At 39.8% G+C, this 19,584-nt stretch overlaps 1 protein-coding gene across 1 annotated transcript in view; it reads right to left on the minus strand.

Moving 5' to 3' along the window:
- LOC135712600 (fibrillin-2-like) overlaps positions 1-19,584 on the minus strand; it is a 177,997-nt gene that overhangs the window by 66,056 nt on the left and 92,357 nt on the right. The window contains exons 7-10 of the mRNA XM_065235551.1: positions 15,983-18,988; positions 15,454-15,918; positions 15,153-15,395; positions 14,960-15,090 (exon numbers count right to left, since the gene is read on the minus strand). Of these exons, the coding sequence (XP_065091623.1) occupies positions 14,960-15,090; positions 15,153-15,395; positions 15,454-15,918; positions 15,983-18,988 (3,845 nt within the window). The remainder of the gene's footprint in view (positions 1-14,959; positions 15,091-15,152; positions 15,396-15,453; positions 15,919-15,982; positions 18,989-19,584) is intronic.

A 19,584-nucleotide genomic window follows, 5' to 3' on the forward strand; every position in this document is an offset into this window, starting at 1 on the left:
TCAATGAAATCGACCAATTATATTTTCTATCATTAAATGGGGTTAACAGAACTGAGTATGTACAAGTTCAGAATAAATTTTCTCATTAATAAATTTTCCATAGATTTTTAAACTTTTACCGAACAGCTCCGCAATTCAAAAACTCAGTAAAACCGTACTGACTCGATTAGTGTGTACCTTTCGGCTCAATTGCACTTGGTTTCAAGCTTAATTTAAATGTTTTAAATGTGTATAGCAGAACCTGTAAAATTTTAAAAATTTCAGTAAAACCAGGAAATTGCAAATTTCATTTTACTTAGTGACCCATAGTTGTATTTAACATAATAGCTCTGATCATATAGCAATATTGTTCAAACGAATACTAAAAGTACTTTAAGTACTATGGTACTCAAATCAAATCGTTTGACCAACCGTCGATTCGAATAATTTTTAACCAAAATGGCAGTCTTAAATATACATTAAATTATCTGAACCTGTATCTAGGGGCGTTACTACTCAGGTTTATTTCCCGTGCTATTTTAGATTGAAGAACGAGGGGTAATTGTAAAAAACAATACTCGCTTCTCGGTCCTTGCGAAGATTCTAAATTGGGCTTCTAAAAAAAATTAACACAGCGATTTCCGGATAAAAGATGCATCTACCTTTTCGGCCGACCAAACCCATAAATTACATCAACATTCCGTGCCCACGTTTGAACAAGTCACAACCATCCCTCTACTACATTTTTGATTCAAAGGCAGCCCAAAAAATACTGATGCTAAAACAAAAGTTACACATTGTTCGATGATCTGATTTTATTTTCCTTCCATTCCCTACGATTCCATGTTTCCGTTTCTTATTGATGTCGCAGTAAACTATCGCAATAACAATTATATCATTCGGATGAGCAGGCAATAATCGTAATCATAATAATCAGCACAGAATTGGTGTTAAAGGCTCGCAGTATGATAAAAAAAAATAACAAAAGTGAACCTACGTGAGTCGTGGGTGGAAGGTGGAGCAAAAAAAAATATGTCGACCTCCAGTAGTAGGTAATCGACATTTATTGGCGCTATGATTCGGTGGCCGGGTGGTGGCAGACACGAGAGGCGATCAAAATGACCCGGTCAATATAAGATTTAATTGGTTCGACCGAAAATGGCTGGGCAGTTGTCAGAATTCGAGGGATTTTCTCTGATTGCTGGGTTTTTTTATTGGGGGTGGCTGAGAAATCGGTAAACCACATATGGCCAATTTCGAGCACTGATCCACATGATGGTAGAAGGGGGTGGGTAATAAAAGTAAATGAATACAACGTAAATGCCGAGTCGTAAGGAATTCATTCGTTTGTTTTTACGAAAGAATCTTCAGAATAGATTATAAGTTTAACATTATCAGTGTGAGCCCATATTTCGATAAATACGGTGAGTAGGGTAGTTCAAAATATCGATTTTACACCGCCAACCTCAATCGATTTCAAGCCAACAATTTGAGCTCATTTGGATGCGAGCTCCTACTGCACTGGCCCTTTGAATTTTATATGAGAATTACTATGAACAAAGCAATCTTTTTGTTCTCATTGTTCTAGCCCTTCGCTGTAAACGGCTAGAACGATGAGAACAAAAAGTTTACTTTTCCCATTGTAACTTCCATGTAAACTTCAAAGGGCCTCCAAATGACCTTAATTTTTTGGAGAAGTACCTGGACCTGATTTGAAATAGATTGAGCTTGGTGGAGCAAAATTGATATTTTGCGAACCATCTTAATGGTGAACCATCTGAAATATTCCCCTCTTGTAAACCTTATGAAATGAAAACGAACAAACCCCATTTTCACTACCAACTGAAGCAAAAGTCCTTCTCAGCATGGGCTGTGTGGCTCTCAATGTTTCACTGAAAATATTTCCCCCCATATTGTGCAGCTGAAAATTCTATGGAATGCCTGGTTGGATACGTGGATACCTCCGTGGATCAGAGAAGCCAAATTAGGGAAGGTATGTATAAAAACCAGCTAGACCACACTTGAGAATAGGGTGGGGTGGGGGCAGGCATGGAAAATCATGTACATTCATTTTATGCATTCATTTACATTCATTTGTTTCTAACTTTTGTCATCAACAGCATTCCGCAAAATGATGTATAGAGCTTTAGTAGGTTTTGTTATTAGCTGCAACTTTTTCCCGTAGCTCAAATCTGTATCTCTTATGCATCACGCATTAGTGCTGGCAGAACTTGTTACTGTTTTTCAGTGAATGTAAAATACATTCACTGAAAAACAGTACTAGATTCTGTTCGCTCTGGTTCGTCATGCATAAGAGATACGGATTTGAGTTGTTAACAAAAGTGGTAGCTAATAAAAAAATAAAACCTGCAAAAGCTGTATACATTATTTTGCGGAATTATGTTGATTAAAAAAGTTAGGGGCAAATGAATGTAAATGAATGCACGAAATGAATGCAAATGATTTTCCATGCCTGGGTGGGGGGATAACATTTTCCGGTGAAATGCTATAGAAATGGTTTTTCATGCTTTTTCAGTTGGTATATATTGAATGAAAGAAGGTTAAAAGCGAAAATAAATACAATTACCGTAAAACATGGTGCCTTTGGTAGTAGAATATGATTTAACATACTCTCTGCGCTTTTTCCGACTTGAAAACATTGGTTCCATATTGAAGCTTAGGGTATTTTCGTTGATATGGTAAATAGTTCTTTATAGTAGGGTAAATTATGGCTTCGGCACCCATTGACTGTTTTCGGCAACCGAAATTGAAACGTTAATTTCACTGTATTTTCCCATCAAAACTCTTCGCTGAATGTATTAAGCCGATTCCTTACCTTTTCAACTTCAATCTGATTACATTTTTACGACTGTGCAATCCTGTTATGCCATATTTTTCTTTAAATTAAATATACACCCTACAAAATACGGCTGATTTCGAGTTGCCGATAATAGAACAGCTGGTTAACACACAGTTCAAATGGAAAGGGTGCCGAAGAAAGTTAAGACTGCCGACAATAGTCACACTCACCTGAGAAGTTTGGAGCGTTGTAAAAACATGTTCAACCCGTTTTGATCAATTCTGTCGATTGGAATTGGTAGAACAGCAAGCAGCAGATAAATGTCAACAAACAAACCTGTCATGTATGTGTGTGACGCTGAGAAATCGCTAATAGAAGTTCGGACGCTGCTTAGATTGACGAGAATACGTAAATTCCCCTATGTGTTACATTTTTCACAAAAATATTAAAAAACAATTTTATTGTTTTTCGCCTGTTTGAAAAAACACTCAAACCATCACTTATGAAATGTATTTCTGATATAACAATCACAAATTCAATGTTGTATTCTTATTGCTTATGATGTTTTCTGATTATACAAAGTTTCATATTTCAAGAACTAAATTATTTGACTTTTAAGCATTTTCTTCTACATTCATCGACCGTAAACTTAAATCAAAATACTGATGTTCGGTCACAAGACTAAATTAAAAAAAGGTTTAAATTTCTATTAAATATTCTAGTATTAAATTAAAAAAATTAATTCTAGTATTATATCAACTAAAGTCACTTCCTCTTTCAATTCAACACACACAAATATCGAGGTAGCAAACCATTAACTACTTTAAAAATGAACACCATGGTCAAATATACAATTCGTTGCTTCACCGACAACCATTGTAAGGCGTCTAGCATCAAAGTTGAGGAAGTGAATCTATTACATCTCAAAACCAAACGCATTATTTTATTCTGCAAGCGCTGTAATCTCGAAATTTGTGTTGCATTGGCCAAAAATAAAATGGAAGGGCAAAAGTCTAGATGAGGAGAGATGGTTGATTTGTATAGCTGTATTTTACTGGGAATAGTTAAATCGTTTTTCAGTCGACATAGAATTCCATACTTTTTATTCTGTCGGTCATAACGCCCAATTTTGAAAAGTGAGATGTTGATCTCAAAAATTTTATAAATTTGGAATGAAAAACTTGAGATCTGCTTAGTGAATAAATTCCGCGGTCTCACATCATCAACTTAAACTTTGAAGATTTTGTGATTACAGAAAATTATTTTGATGGACATTTTCAAGAATATAAGGCTAAATAAAAGGCTCAAGGAGTCAAAAAAAAGTAGGTTGTGCCGGCGTACGGTCGTGTTTATTTTAGTTGTTAAGATTTTTTCTCGTGCTTCCCCGTTTTGAAGTGCTTTTAATGAAGAACAATCTCCAGTTTAGTTTTCTAGAAGACGATTTTAACCTGAAATGTTAGTTTCTGTGGAACGTTCTACTAGTGGACGGTACATTCCGCATAAAGCCGGGACTTTTACGAGACCTCTTCCATCCCGACAATCTGAGCTGTGGAAAATAATACATTGTGGACAATTTGCAATAAGAACCCTCTCACACCGGGAAGCAGCCGTCCAACGGAAACATGGATGCCATCTGGAGAGTGGCAGAAAACCGAACAACTAGCAAGTCTTTTTCAAGTTCCAACCGTTCGATGGCGGTACCGGAAATGGATTGGTTTGAGAAAAGTTTTCAGTTGATCAACGATTTATCGCGGTTTGAATTCCTCGTGAAGCTGACGGAAAAGTTGTATCCAGCAGTCAAGCAAATTGGTGGACAAAAAGGCAAACTAACTCCCTGCTGTACGACGGAATCCGTCTGCGTGTCGGCTCCGTCGCTGTCGTCGTTTTCAATTTCAATATCAAGGTACTGAACCTGCCCCAGGGAGACTCACTCATCACATTGGAACAACCAGATAAGTACACTTGCTTTTTATTTTATTCTACACATATATCCCAATCATTTTATAACTAAATACGTGCCAGAATAAAAAGTTTTTTTTATTCTGGAAGTGAGAATACAGTTGTGTATTTTTGCGGGGCTTATTGTATCAGAAAATGACCTCAGAATGTACGTGCAGAAACAGGCATTCTTGAAATGGGTCGTATGATGTACGATAGAGCTGTCACCTTCCATCTCCAGGGCTAAAAATATTTGCACATTCGACATACAGAAAATGCAGATAAGTTTCTTCCATGAAAACTCTGCCGGTACAGAGGGCGTTGGATTGTACTCACACACACACACACACACACACACACAGAGACACACACACACACACACACACACACACACACACACACACACACAGACACAAACACACACACACACACACACACACACACACACACACTCACACACACACACACACACACACACACACACACACACACACACACACACACACACACACACACACACACACACACACACACACACACACACACACAAACACACACACACACACACACACACACACACACACACACACACACACACACACACACACACACACACACACACACACACACACACACACACACACACACACACACACACACACACACACACACACACACACACACACACACACACACACACACACACACACACACACATAGAATTCCATACTTCTTGGCAATTTTCTTGATGACATTGTCAATGTGAGAGTTGCACTTAAGGTTGTCATCAATAATCACGCCAAGATATTTAATGTCCCTAACGCGATCAATAGTCTCATCATCAATTACAACAGAGACGTTCTCATTTACTCGATTCCGCGAAATTACCATAAATTTAGTTTTACTTGTATTCAATTTTAACTGCTTATACTTCAACCATCTACTTAGAGAACGCTTCGAAATCTTCATTCAAGTGTAAAACCGCATCATCTAAATCCTTAGCTGCAATGAATAACACAGTACCATTTGCAAAAAGATTAATATCGCAAAATCGTAAAACACGTCGCAAATCATTAATATACACAATAAATAGCAAGGGCCCTAATACAATCCCCTGGGCACCCCAAAATTATTTCCCACGGGACTGGAAACAGAATCATTCAAAACAGTCCGTTGAGTTCTGTCAGACAATGGCTTTCAAACCATTTATATGCAGTACTCGTAATTCCAAAGCGCTTGATTGATCTTAACAATAAGGGCCTAGAAATTGTTTCAAAAGCGCGTTTAAGATCAAAAAAACAGCAACAATCGTATCTTTCCAGATAGTGATCCTCAGTACTTGTTTAAAAAAAATTAAAAACATTAATTGCTATAAAAAAATATTTGGAATAAATTTAAAAAAAAACTATCAATGTTACCCATTTTTACGGTACCACAAACACAGTTCAACGGAATCATAACGGTGTACAGGTTCATTCATAGAATTATATGATTGTAAGGGATGGTTCTACGAATACCAATAGTTGATTTTTTTCCTTTATTTACAAGGCTTTCAGCCATTGGCTGGTTCGCCTTGAAATGCACATTAGACTAATGCAAAATTTGAAATTTTCGCTCCACAAAAACATTTGGTTTTCCCATAGTAATTTCCATATAAACTTCGTAAGGTTTGTGCCAAGTCAGTTTCTTAATAAACTAATTCACATTTTGGGAGGCTAAACAGTACCCAATTTGGAAACGCTTGAGCACCGTGGAGCGAAAATTTCAAATTTTGTATCAGTCTAATGCACATCCAAGCATATTCATCGATTCCTATTCACATTACCATAGTTCAGTGAACCAATTTTCCGAAATTATTACAATACTATACTGTGTTCTCTGTACTGTTTTTGAAATGTAATGTACCAAATTTGTCAGCCCCCTTTTTGAAAATATTTTCTACTATTCTACGAAACCCATGCGCTTTATCAGTGGTTATATCGCACCAAATATTTACCTTAAACATTCTTCTTGAAGATGAATGAGAAAGATTTGGAATAACGGTATTGTGAAATTATTGGAAGATAAAAGTCTGATGTGCACCGGGCTCACACAATCGGGTTCTTGTTCATTACCGACAAGTTGTAGTAACTGTCCGACGCTTCCACTGATGTCAATAGACAAAGTTATGGATAGTATAAAATTGATACTTACTGGATCAAAATTACATTGTGCTAGGAATAAATGCTGTCTGAACGATTCCAATGCAATTAATATCGTTTACATTAACATTGTGCCACTTTGAAACCAGAATAGCCAAATTGCGTTTTTTGTTTTTACGAGTGCTCCCAGTTAACCAAATATAATTCTTAGTATCGGATTTTGATGCGTCAATATTAGCCTCCTGAAGGAAAGCAATTCCAACCCCGTCATGATGAAGACAATAATCAATTCCATTCCGCTTCTCGCGTGTTTGACAGCCCGACACATTCCAGGAGACCATTTTTGGAAGGCAATCGTCAGTATTGTCTGAGCCTGATTGCACCACAGAAGAACAGGCTACGACTTCATTAGCAGACGATGATTGAACGGGCAAAGGTTGGGTTACCGAAACAATAGTAGGTAATGTAGGCTGAATAAATAAGGAATTATCAGATGCATTGACGCCATGAGTAGGAATGAGAGGGAGGTCAGTAGCTGGTGTTGACAGAAGCAGTTTCGTCAGACTACCATCCTTCGTTGATCCAGTTCTAATCTTCTTTGCTGGAGGTGACAAGTCAGTGATTTGCAGTACGCTGCCGCTGATGCAAATGCAGTCTCTTGTTCCCAGATAAATCCTTACACGTGATAAAGTGTCTGAGTTGACGGTAAATAGGTGCCGCTCATCTGTATCTTCGCTATAAACAGTTATATTAGTGTCAAATAATTCAGAGAGAGCAGACAGAATCTTGTGCACCGTGTCTTCAAAATTGGATCGATTAATTACACTTTGGCCTAGAATAAATAAGGCAGAAGTTATTAGCAATGTTGCAAAATCTACAGATGATATGATTACCTGAATCTGAATTTGATTTAAAGTGGGCGTATTTAAGGATCATCGAGTTTAGCGCAGACACTTCTTTTTCACCCGGGGTTATTGCCAACTTATGAATCCATCACAAACGACCAGGTGACCACAAAACAGGCAGGACATTAAGCACAAGCTGTTGGAATATCAACTGACCCGGTAGAATCTTGGATGTCAATATGAGCACAAAACACAACGCTGTCGTAGTGAGAGCCAGTATAATAAATGAGAGGTAGCGGTCCCTACGGAGTACTCTCTAAGCCAACCGGTGCGTTCTTCCCAGATGGTGATACTGACGTTGTAGAGTTCACACGCAATGGATAAACATTCCTCACCCCCCCCCCCCCCCCCAAGTGCCGTCGTGAAAAAGCAACTCTAAATATTTCCAAACACGGTCAATGAATCCGTGTTTTATTACATCTTCGGCAAACGGGACTAGATAGACCCAGTATCTGGCAAAATTTCGCTGAAGATGTTCAACGATTGATGCTCGCATCTGCGACACCTTATTTGGGAAAACCGAATCGGCAGGATGAACCCCCAGGTATTTGGTGAACGAGGCTACCAAATAGACAATTTCCATCACCTGGGATGCGTTGTAACCAGACTTCAAACTCGCCGATCCGACGGCACATTAACTGGAAATTCTTCTTCGAGAACATCTCTTTAATGCGCTATAATCATCGTCGTCGTTGGCAGTACTATTTGTATATTTTAAATTGATTACCGGTCGAAAAAGGCATATGAATTCTGCATATCTTAATCGTTCACTACATACCTAAAGAGAACTTAATCGTACTTTGACGCGAAGCGCTGTGGATTATGAGATGCTGGATGACCCTGGAGGGATCGATTTTGCTTACTGGATTTAACCCCAAGCTCTTCCACAGCACAATAAATCGCCACCATCATTTGTATATTTGATATTGAACATTAACCTCGGAAACTATTTGCATAACAAGCGAAAACGTATTCCTGTATTGTCGCGAAGCGTTATGGTTCTGAGATGCTCGATGACCATGGAGGGATCGTTTCTGCTTACTGAGCGGAAAATCATGGGCTTAATCCCAAGCTCTCCGTCATGACTCTTAAAATTCATGATCACTAAACAAAATGAATATGTTCTTTCGATAGTCGGCTATCGAGAGATTAAATGAACAACAAATAAACAATACCGTAAAACGGGGTATCTTTGATAATGCGGGTAACTTTGATAGTATAATGTAAAGATTAAATTTACTCGCTGCCCTTTTTCCAAATTAGAAACATTGGTTCCATATTGTAGCTTAGGGTATTTCCGCTGATATCGTATATAGTTTTCATATAGTATGTGTTACATATTTTACAAACATATTAAAACACAATTTTCATGTTTTTCGCCTGTTTGAAAAAGCACTCAAACCATCACTTATGAAATGTATCTTTGATATAGCCATCACAAATTCAATGTTGTTTTCTTATTGCTTGTGATGTTTTCTGATTATATACTCATTCAAAGTTTCATATTTAAAGAACTAAATTGATTTAGTTTCACACATTTTTTTTCACATTCATCGAGCATTATCAAAGTAACTCTAAATCAAAAAACTGAAGTTCGGTCACAAAACTAAAAAAAATAGTGCAAAGGCTTTAATGTTTTGTTACTAACGAATTGACTGTTGGATCCTCAGTACTTGTTTTAAAAATATAAAATTTGAAAAACATTCATTGCTGTATAAATTATTTAGAATAAATATACTTTAAAAAACTATCAATGTTACCCCGTTTTACGGTACATACTTTTGGTTGCATCGCCAACTCGAGGTGAATCCTAACAGAGCACTTATGAGGGTGTTGGTAAGTCGGTTGCCTCTCGTTAAGTAAGTACTACATCAACATTTCCTTCCCAATCCCTAGTTATGGTAAAGATGGGCGTGGCCGGGAATAGCGACAGTCATACTTCTGTTACTCTTGTTTAGATTGGAACCAATGTTTACTCCTCAGCATTATTCCTGAAAGTAGTCCAACTGAGAATTTTAGAAGAGACGTGAGTGTCGCTAGTATCCAATCTACGAAGTATATCATAACAACGCTAACGCTATCGCTCGATTCAGTTCATTTCATGTCACAACGAGCGAGGGTATTGATCTGATGTTTGCAAAGATACTGCAATAGCGTAACCTTTTCAACACAGCAAAAAAATAATTTTGATATCACGTCAAAGTGGATGCACTACAATCATGTCGAAAATATGGTGTAATATTACTGGCTAAAAAGGACAAAATTATCATTAATACAATGCATGAACTGACATTACGCTGCTTTTACTGCATTTGTTTATTTATGTGGTCATAAAAATTACATAAAATTTTCGACATGATTGTAGTGCATCCACTTTGATGTGATATCAAAATTATTTTTTTGCTGTGAATACTCCAAATAATACAGAATATTCGGATCCTAATGGGTGTGATTGACTGACTTGTCTAATTTCCGTCGTATCGAGCATAAACATCAAATGTATCAATAATGTTGACGTGAACGAATCAATCATAGGTTTGGTACGATAGTTTGCCACAAATCAAAGTCTGTTATACCACATAAATATGAATATTTGCATCGATTCTTCTCAAAAACAAAAGAAGTGCTCCTAGCAAATCCATTGTGTCTGCCTTCATGCCGAAGTGAATTCAATTACGCTTAAATGTGTTTGGATGGAATTGAAACTTGTGTGACGGAATTGGAATCAGTAAGCAGTTGTAGATTTTTAACAATATCTCAACAATTTGTGACTTTTCATCAAATCTAACGATACATAAATTTAGAAGTCACGTTTGATAGATACGTACAGGTAAAGTTCGGGTTGATGTTAGTTCGATAGAAATTTGATCTTAACCCTACCTAACTACTGACTATAACAAGCGCATTTATTTGGGAACCCAATTCAGTGACAATCCATGTGTCATCATCATCCATGTCACATGTGACAATCCACTTTTATCATCCATCCGCCACCGTGGAAGCAATTTCAACACTCTAAAAGTAATACCAGGTCTACAGGCATTCTATATCCGAATTGATAAGGGCCTTTTCGCATGTTGGTGTCTGCTGATGAGGTCTATTCTTTTTTTTCTATACAATCGAACATATATCCATTAGGGTGATACAAAATTTCGATTTCCTCCTGGGTGATCAATCGATTCCCAAACAGGTCCTAAATATCCTCCCATAATTTGAGCTCATTTGGTTGTGATCATACTGGCCTTTTAAGTTTATATGGGAATTATTATGCGAAAAGCTAACTTTTTAAACTCATCGTTCAATACAGAATAGTTTGATATCTGTTCGTAAATAAAATTTTCCCTGCGACAACTTTGCTGAAGTACATTTTTGATTGAACAAGTAATGATCTGGACCTGATTTAGAATCGATTGAGTGGGGTGGAGCGAAATTTATTTTTTGAACTACCCTAAAATCCATACACAGTGACGCACAGAGGGATTTTGTTGTTGTTTTTTTTTTATATTTTGCAGTTGAAGTGAGTGCTTTTTCAATCCAAACCGTTGCATGAGTGTATGAATCATTAGGTTGATGAAAATGAATGAATTAATGACATTAATGACCACGAAACTGGTGCTACCCGATTCACGTTGAGCAAACCTTAAGTGACCAATCGTAATACTTGATGGTGTGGTCAATTTCCCGTCCGCGTTGAGGATTTTTTTTTAACTGGAAAATGTCTCGACTAACCCTTAATTAATAACTGTTGAGTACTTATACAGTGAGAGAGAAGAACAAAAACAATCAAACTCACATACTACTGTTAATGCTAAGATTCTAAGTACTTTTGACCCATCTACAAATTTCTCCAAGTGCATTTTACCACCTTTCACGAGATAAGTTCCACTGTGAGACGAAGCGAAAACATCTTCTATGCGTAACAAATAACAAATTTAACAACAACAGCCAATGGAACAACGGAGATGGGAATTGAGTCGTCCGTATTGATTTCCCTTCGAACGATCGATTCGAAGAGGCGAATATAAAAGCAGAATAAATAAGAAATATGTTAGTCTGGCTGTGTCATGATGAGATGATGATACCAGAGCTAGACTAAAAAGGAAGAAGCAAGTACAGTGATGAAGGAAAAGCGAATGTGTGATTGAGTGAGCGTGTGATGTGTGTAGCAAACACAATCAAATTGAGGCATAAATTATGTGTAGCATCCCATTAATGAGACGCATCGAACCTACTGCGGATTGATACGTTTGTAGGCTGGATCTTCCTCTCTGTCTCGAAGGCTGAAGGCGAAAAGCGATAGATGATGTTGGTACGATGCTGGATAGCGATTCTGATAAGGATATCATGCGTATGATGAAAAAATGTGAGCTAAGATCGATTTTTGTTCGATGTTTATACTTTCATCACTTTGTCTTGCGTCTCTTGTCACGCGCTATAAGTGTGGCACATATTTTATAGCCAATAAATCTTCAACGACTGATATAGTGGAGGGATGAAACAAAATTTGTTTTCTTGTTCATTCGGTGCAATTTTTAGGGCTTGAGATTCCGATTTTGGGTTATTTTAATCCATTTTACTGAACAGGAAAAATAATTAACTAAAGCTTTTTTGCTCACTCAATTTTTCATCTGACTTCTTTTAGAGTTAACTGAAAACTATCAAGGTGACTATAATGAAACAGTCCAAATATAGTTTCAGAATTTTGATTATAAAAACTGCATTGTATACCAAAACGCCAATATAGCAGACATTTCTATTTACTATGTTGCTATTCATTTTGGAGGGATACTGTCTTCCGAGAAGTTGTTTATATTTAAATGAACCTTAAGGTTAAGGTGATCCTCATTTTTCTTAAATCAGAAGCTGTTGGTGTTTGAAGTTATAGCTGATTTCATTTTTCAGCAAAGTTAAAGAAAAAATATTTAAAGCATTTTTTTTTTAAACAATTTTTCTAGCTTGTATTGTTGGTATTGTTGGCAGTATTGTTAACTTTCCATGAAGTATGATTCATAGAAAGGCAAATGTGTTTCTACTACCTTAATGTGTGCTAAATCTTATAGCCATTTTTTTTAATCGTCATTGAAAAAGTTAAGACTTCTGCAAGTGATGAGCAGGGAGTGAAACAAAATTTAGAAAATCCATAGAATCTACGACAAAAGTTCGAAAGAATTTTTTTTTTAAGGGCAAAAGGTCAAAAGAACAAATGTTTCAAATCATTAAACATTTTTTTTAACTAAAACCAACCAAACTAAAACGAGCAGTGCTTTTATAAGGGAAAATAACATAAAATCATATCTCTTCTGGTTCATTAGGTTTTGGACTTTTGACTCTCTTTTTTCTTTTCGACCTTTTGTCCCTTTCGACCTTTGCAAAAATGCAAAAATGTTACAGGCATCGAAAGCTCTCAATTAATAACTGTGGAAGTGCATAAGTTGAGAGCACGCAATAAGCTAAAATGCGATAAGCATTAAACTTGATATGCGAAGAAGAAGAAGAAGAAGAAGAAGAAGAAGAAGAAGAAGAAGAATTTAAATATTATTAATGTACATTAATACACAAACTGGCAACGGCGTCTCATGGAGTAAACTTTCTCTACTAGCTGCTGCTAAATACTGAATCTGTAATATTTTGTAATGCAGTCGTGGGAAGATTTTTTAAATTATTCGAAAAAAAAAGTTTGTTAGTATGTATTGCGAATCAATTTCTTTTCCACCAATACATACCAGGGAAATAATTTGGTGAGAGTTTTGTACGAAAATATTAATACATATTTTTCTTGTTGGATACATATACAGATGATGTAAAACTCTTTAAAAGTCAACCATCCTAATGCTATTCAAAGTTCAAAATGCCTCAACATACATACCTAGTGAGCCTTAGAATCAAATACTGCTACAAATGTTTTAATCATACACATCAAATTGTATTCAGTGCAATTCAACCACAATGTCAAACCCGACCATCAACAAGCCATGTTCCGAATTTAAAAAAGAAATGTAAACAATCTGCTCTGTGAGTACAGGGCATGTAAAATCAATTGTCGGTCCTATTTCCGTTATACCCGTGAAAGTGCTTACTGACGAGAAATTGGTTCCCACGCTTCCTTAAACTAATTTAAACCAGACTGCCCAAAAATAGGGGAAAGTAAACAACACCCAATCATCCGATCCGTCGTGGAGGTGTGGCACCACCATCGATCAGATCAAAAAGTCAACCCCTTCACTCTCTCGACGACTCTACAAACTGTATTTTGCCTAGTCCATAGTGTAGCTATTCATACTGGCGAGCGGATGCCAATAGGTGTCTGTCGGTCGTGCATAAATACATTTTACATAACTTTTAATACTGCTTATCGGTCTACCGATTAAACTTATGTTTTTCTTGGTGGGCACTGGTGGATCGTGGTTCCCTGCCTATATGAGAGCCTCGACGATTTCCCACATAGTAAAATTCACATAAAATTTACAGTCCAACAATCTGCATCTCGAAAATGTAACAATTATCTACTATACTAACTGATGCTAAATGCAAAGCCTCATGGATCAATGATTCGACCGTGGCCGATGATAGCGCCGACGATGCACAAGCCAATGGACGATGTCGATAAAGTACTCTATATGGTTAGATTGATTTGCGATATGATTACTCTCTTCGTCGTCGTCGTCGTCGTCGTTGTCGTCGTACTTCTCCTGCCCTTCCTCATCTCCTTTGCCATCCACTTCATTCATCCTATCATCGTCGCCATTCTCGCCATCATATTCATCCTCCGCTTCTTCGGAACAGTCCCAAATATGGACCATAGTTGAAGTGGTGGAATGACGACTACGACTAGACCCGTGTGGATAGCGCGGGACAGGAGGTCGCATTGGGACGATTTGTTTTCGGTGATTATTATGATTATGATTATTGCGATGATCATTATAGCCTGCTGATGGCTGATAGTGACGGACGGGTAGTTTGTTCGCCTCGGACGATGAGTTTAAGCTGTTGTTTGAGCTTTTCGATGGTTTTGCGGAGGTGGTGGTAGTTGCTGCACTCGTTGGAACAGTACTAGGTACATTATTAGATCTATGCAATGGTACGTGACTTTGGCTGGTAGTTTTTCGGCTTTGGTTATGATCGTGCACAGGCCAGCGGTGGTGGTGGTAGTGATGGGGATGCCAAATGGTGTGTAAAATTATGTGCAGTCTACTTACGGGGCTGTTCAAGTCTACCAGAATGGGGGACTTGCCCGGACAGATCAGGTACGATTCGTGGTTCTCGAGGCGGTTCGTCTCCAGCGGTCGATGATGGACAGGTCGTCGTGGCTCGTATGGTTCAGGTGGAGCTAGAGACGAGAATAATTAGTCAACGAAGATCAATTTGAATAACGCAAAAAAAAAACCCTACCTTTAACGGTAATTCCAAAGCTGCACTTCGCACTCAGTCCATCAGCATCCGTCGCAACGTAATTGACGTAGTGTACGCCAGCTATCAACATCTGACCTGGAGAGTGGGATTTATACAGCTGTTTGATTTCGGATTCAGTGTCAAAGTTGGGCTCCACCCAGTACACGGACCGGGATGTCTCGTGATTCTCCAGTTGAACGTTGAAGGAGTCTGGACAGTTAACGACCTGCGGTGGTCTCCGTTCTGAAAACGTATCTCGTTATGTACTAGAATCTATTAAATTTTAACAGCTACGACGTACCTCGTATCTTAATTAAAACCTGACAGACATCACTCATCGGTGAGTTTGGACTCCTCGCACGGAACGTCATCGAAGTCTCCCCTGCTGGAAGCTCTGCCTCCAGCTGCTTACCCCAAGCCGGATGAGCATCCACAAACTGGTACCACTCTACGTTAGTTTTCGGCTGTTCCAATTGAATCTTCATGGTATAATGTCCAACGGGGAGAACCTCATGAACGTCAGGAGGACACTGAATCTGCGGTTTGATTGGGGCTGGGGCTGCCGTTGCCATAGGAGCACAACGTAGATTCGGAGTGGGACTCCACTTCTGTTCAGTATCACAAACTGCCGTTCGTTTACCGACCGGTTTGAAACCGGACTTGCAGTGCAGCACGCAACGTTCACCGGCAAAGGTCTTACCTGTCATGCATGCTACCGGTAGGATAGTTCCATGCTCTGGACGCTGAAGCCGTGGACAGGATTGAGCTGGGAAGTACAATTGAGATTGATTCAAATAAACGACAAGCACTTACAAAACCTGAGTACTTACGAACACACAGCGATTCACCTTCGTCCCACTGTCCCGTCCCGTTGCAGTGCTTCGTACCCGGTCCCAGCAATTTGTATCCTTTGTTGCACGAAATCGAACACTTTGTTCGGTAGAATAGCTGTGTCTTATGCCGAGACCTAGAACACCGTACTTCACCATTCTTTGGAGCTGTCAGGGGCTTACAACGATCCTTGATTTCGAAGCATGTCCTACGGTCCTTACCCATTTTGGAACCCGGAGGACACACGCAACGAAAACTGCCAGCTAGGTTAATACACTTTGCCTTGCCTCCACAGCCTCCATTCTCCTCGAGACATTCGTTGATATCTATGCATTGTCCCAGAGCATTCTTCTCGTACCCGGCATAACAATCACAAGCATACGAACCCTCCATATTGACGCATTTTTGCTGACAATTGTTATCGGCTGGCGATCGGCATTCGTCGAAATCCATGCAGCTTACCTTGTTCGTTTTGTTCAGAACAAACCCTTCCCGACAGGAGCACACGGGAAGTCCTTCCCGTAAATTACAAAAGTGTAGACAACCTCCGTTCCGTAGAGCACATGGATTACTGACTTCACAGGTCTTGTTGTCACTCATCAACGCAAATCCTGATTCACACTCACATCTGAAACCTCCACGTTGATTGACGCATCGCTGACTGCAGCCTCCATTCAAGGTTGAACACTCGTCAACATCTTCGCAAGTTGCCAGATCGTCTCCCAAGATCATCCCATCTGGGCATCTGCACGTGAAGCTTCCATGTTGGTTTTCACATATGTGCGAGCATCCTCCGTTGAAGTTGTTTATCTTACACTCGTCGATATCCAGACAAGTTGCCTTATCAACGTGCAACCTCAACCCCGACGGACAAGAGCATTCAAAACCACCCTTGGTATTGACGCAATCATGGGAACACTTTCTAAACTCATCCGAGCATTCGTCAATATCCGAACATGTCCGGTTGTCCAACTCCAAACGATGGCCATCTTCACAGCCGCATCGGTACGACCCCGGTATGTTTATGCAGTGATGTTCGCAACCTCCCTTATTCGAAAAAGTCTCGCATTCGTTGATGTCCTCGCAGGTAAACTTGTCCCGTCCCAGAATGAAACCAGAGGGACATTCACATTCGAACGTCCCCGGAACGTTCACGCAAAAGTGCGAACAGTCATGGATCTTCGTTGCGCACTCGTCCACATCACGGCAAGTCTGCTCATCCTCTTCCAGTTCGAACCCTGCTTCGCATGCACATCGATAGTCTCCAAGTAGGTTGATACAAATGTTCGTACAGTTTCCGTTGTTTTCGATGCATTCGTCTATGTCCTCGCATGTGTGGCGATTGCGACCCAGCTCCAATCCTTCCGGACACGAACAGTAGTAGCTTCCCGGCAGATTAGTACAGGTGTCCGAGCATCCACCATTCCTATGATCGCACTCATTAACGTCGACGCAAGTCTTAAAGCTACTACGCTCCAATTCGAACCCTTTCGGACACGTACAGCTAACGACACCATGCTCGTAGTGACAACCGTGAGAGCATCCACCATTGTTCAACTCGCACTCATCCACAAAGTCACACGTGTGTTCGTCTTCCATGAGGTAAAGTCCTTTAGGACACGAGCATTGATGACCTCCCAGTAGGTTAATACAGATGTGCGAACATTTTCCGTTATGTTCTTCGCACTCGTTAATATCGTGACATGAGTGGCCGTTATCGGCCAAGCGATACCCATTGTGACAGGAACAACGGTAGGAGCCTTCCGTATTGTGACAAGAGTGATCACAACCATCTTGGTTCGTAAAGCATTCATCGATGTCCTGGCATAAGCTATCATCATCCAACGTAGGTTCAAACCCTTCAAAGCAGCTGCACTTGTATCCACCTTCAAAGTTCACACAATTCTGGTGGCAGCCTCCGTTGTTTTCACGACATTCATTGATATCTTGACATGTACGACCATCATGACCTAGTGCATATCCTTGCAGACATCCACAGAGGGATTCTGCACTAGGATCACAGATGTGCGAACAGCCTCCATTGTTAAGGTTGCAGTCGTTGATCGCCTCGCAAGTCTTCCCATCTTCTGCGAGCTCCATATTGTCTGGACAGTCGCAGAACGTTTCTCTATTGAAAAATGTACAGATATGCGAGCAACCTCCATTATCCGTGGTACACAAGTCCATCTGTCTACAGATGCCGTATTCATCCAGCTCTTTTCCCTCCGGACATACACATCTGTAACTTCCGTACGTATTCAAGCAATTAAGATCACCACAAAGGTCTTCATCATCTTGTTCTTCGCATTCATCAATGTCATCGCAGGTTTTGCTGTCCGTGGATAACTGTAGCCCCTTTGGACAACTACACTCGTACCCTCCCGCTATATTATGGCAGTTGTGGGAGCAAAGATGTCTACCCTGTTCACACTCATCGGTATCATGACAACTATGATCATGCTGTTGATACCCCGAAGGGCATTCACATCTGTAGTCACCACCCTCAATCATTCTACACACCCCTGGATTGCAGCGCTTCTTGTGTTCCTCACCACAGCTGTATACATTCTTGCAAGCCTTCCGATCGTACTCATCCAAAATGTAGAACTCCGGACAGCTGCACACAAAACCTTCCGTTCCATCTTTACACTCATGAGAGCACCGGGTCTTGTTTGGATTCTCGTACAAGTCTGCACAGAAATCTCTCACGCACGTCCTTCGGTCATGATTCAGATGAAAGTTATCCGGGCATCTACACTCAAACGATCCGACTGTGTTAACACATTCGTGTGAACAAATATCCAGCGAGTTGCGGCGCCCATCTTCCTGTTCCTCATCGTCGTAGTCATCTTCTGCGTGGCTGTAGGCCTCGCACTCGTTTATATCTTGACAGGTCCTGTCATCGTCAGCCAGCTCGTAACCTGCCGGACAGGTGCACTCGTACCCACCGTAGGCATTCCGACAGTGGTCGCAACCGTGCTCCAGCTCTACGCACTCGTCAATATCTGTTTCATCGAGAAAGAGAGAAGATCAATCAGTGTGTATAGCTAGATTTCTATCACATGCCGACGCGTTCATATTTCCAATTTAGATTAGGCACTTTTTCCCAGCTCCAAATGAGTCGTATGTAAATTTGAATAAAACAAAAAAGTTCCAACGACACGGAACTGCTGCTGCCACTGTTGCTACCGCTACTGCTATGTGGGAAAAAGTTGCTGCCGTGGACAACTCGCCACAGGGTTCAATCATTCATTCGCGAATGGGACTAATTTGACGAACAGGATTTTGGAATGCCAAAAACTTTGGGTACCCATCGGGTATTATTCATACAGCCTGTACTCGTCACCGCTACCTATCGATGGATTTTCAAACGGAATTTGGTTCAGCACACCTCTGGCGCCGGTTTATGGGAATAATAATTCATGGTGGCGCGGATTGCGAATGGTATGGATGGAAGTGTGTTATGGTTTGAGAGCTGGCCCCCAGAGCAATTTACTTATGGTCAGTGAGTTTCGAACTAATTGCTGGTGCAAATAGAGTTGCACCAATGGTACAAAATGTGCTTCATGTCATTGCTGAGCTCATCCCTTAAGAGAAAGTA

This window comes from Ochlerotatus camptorhynchus, unplaced genomic scaffold (assembly GCF_037179485.1).
Source record: "Ochlerotatus camptorhynchus isolate MF236.1 unplaced genomic scaffold, CSIRO-AGI_Acam_v1.1 ptg000494l, whole genome shotgun sequence".
Taxonomy (NCBI): domain Eukaryota; kingdom Metazoa; phylum Arthropoda; class Insecta; order Diptera; family Culicidae; genus Ochlerotatus; species Ochlerotatus camptorhynchus.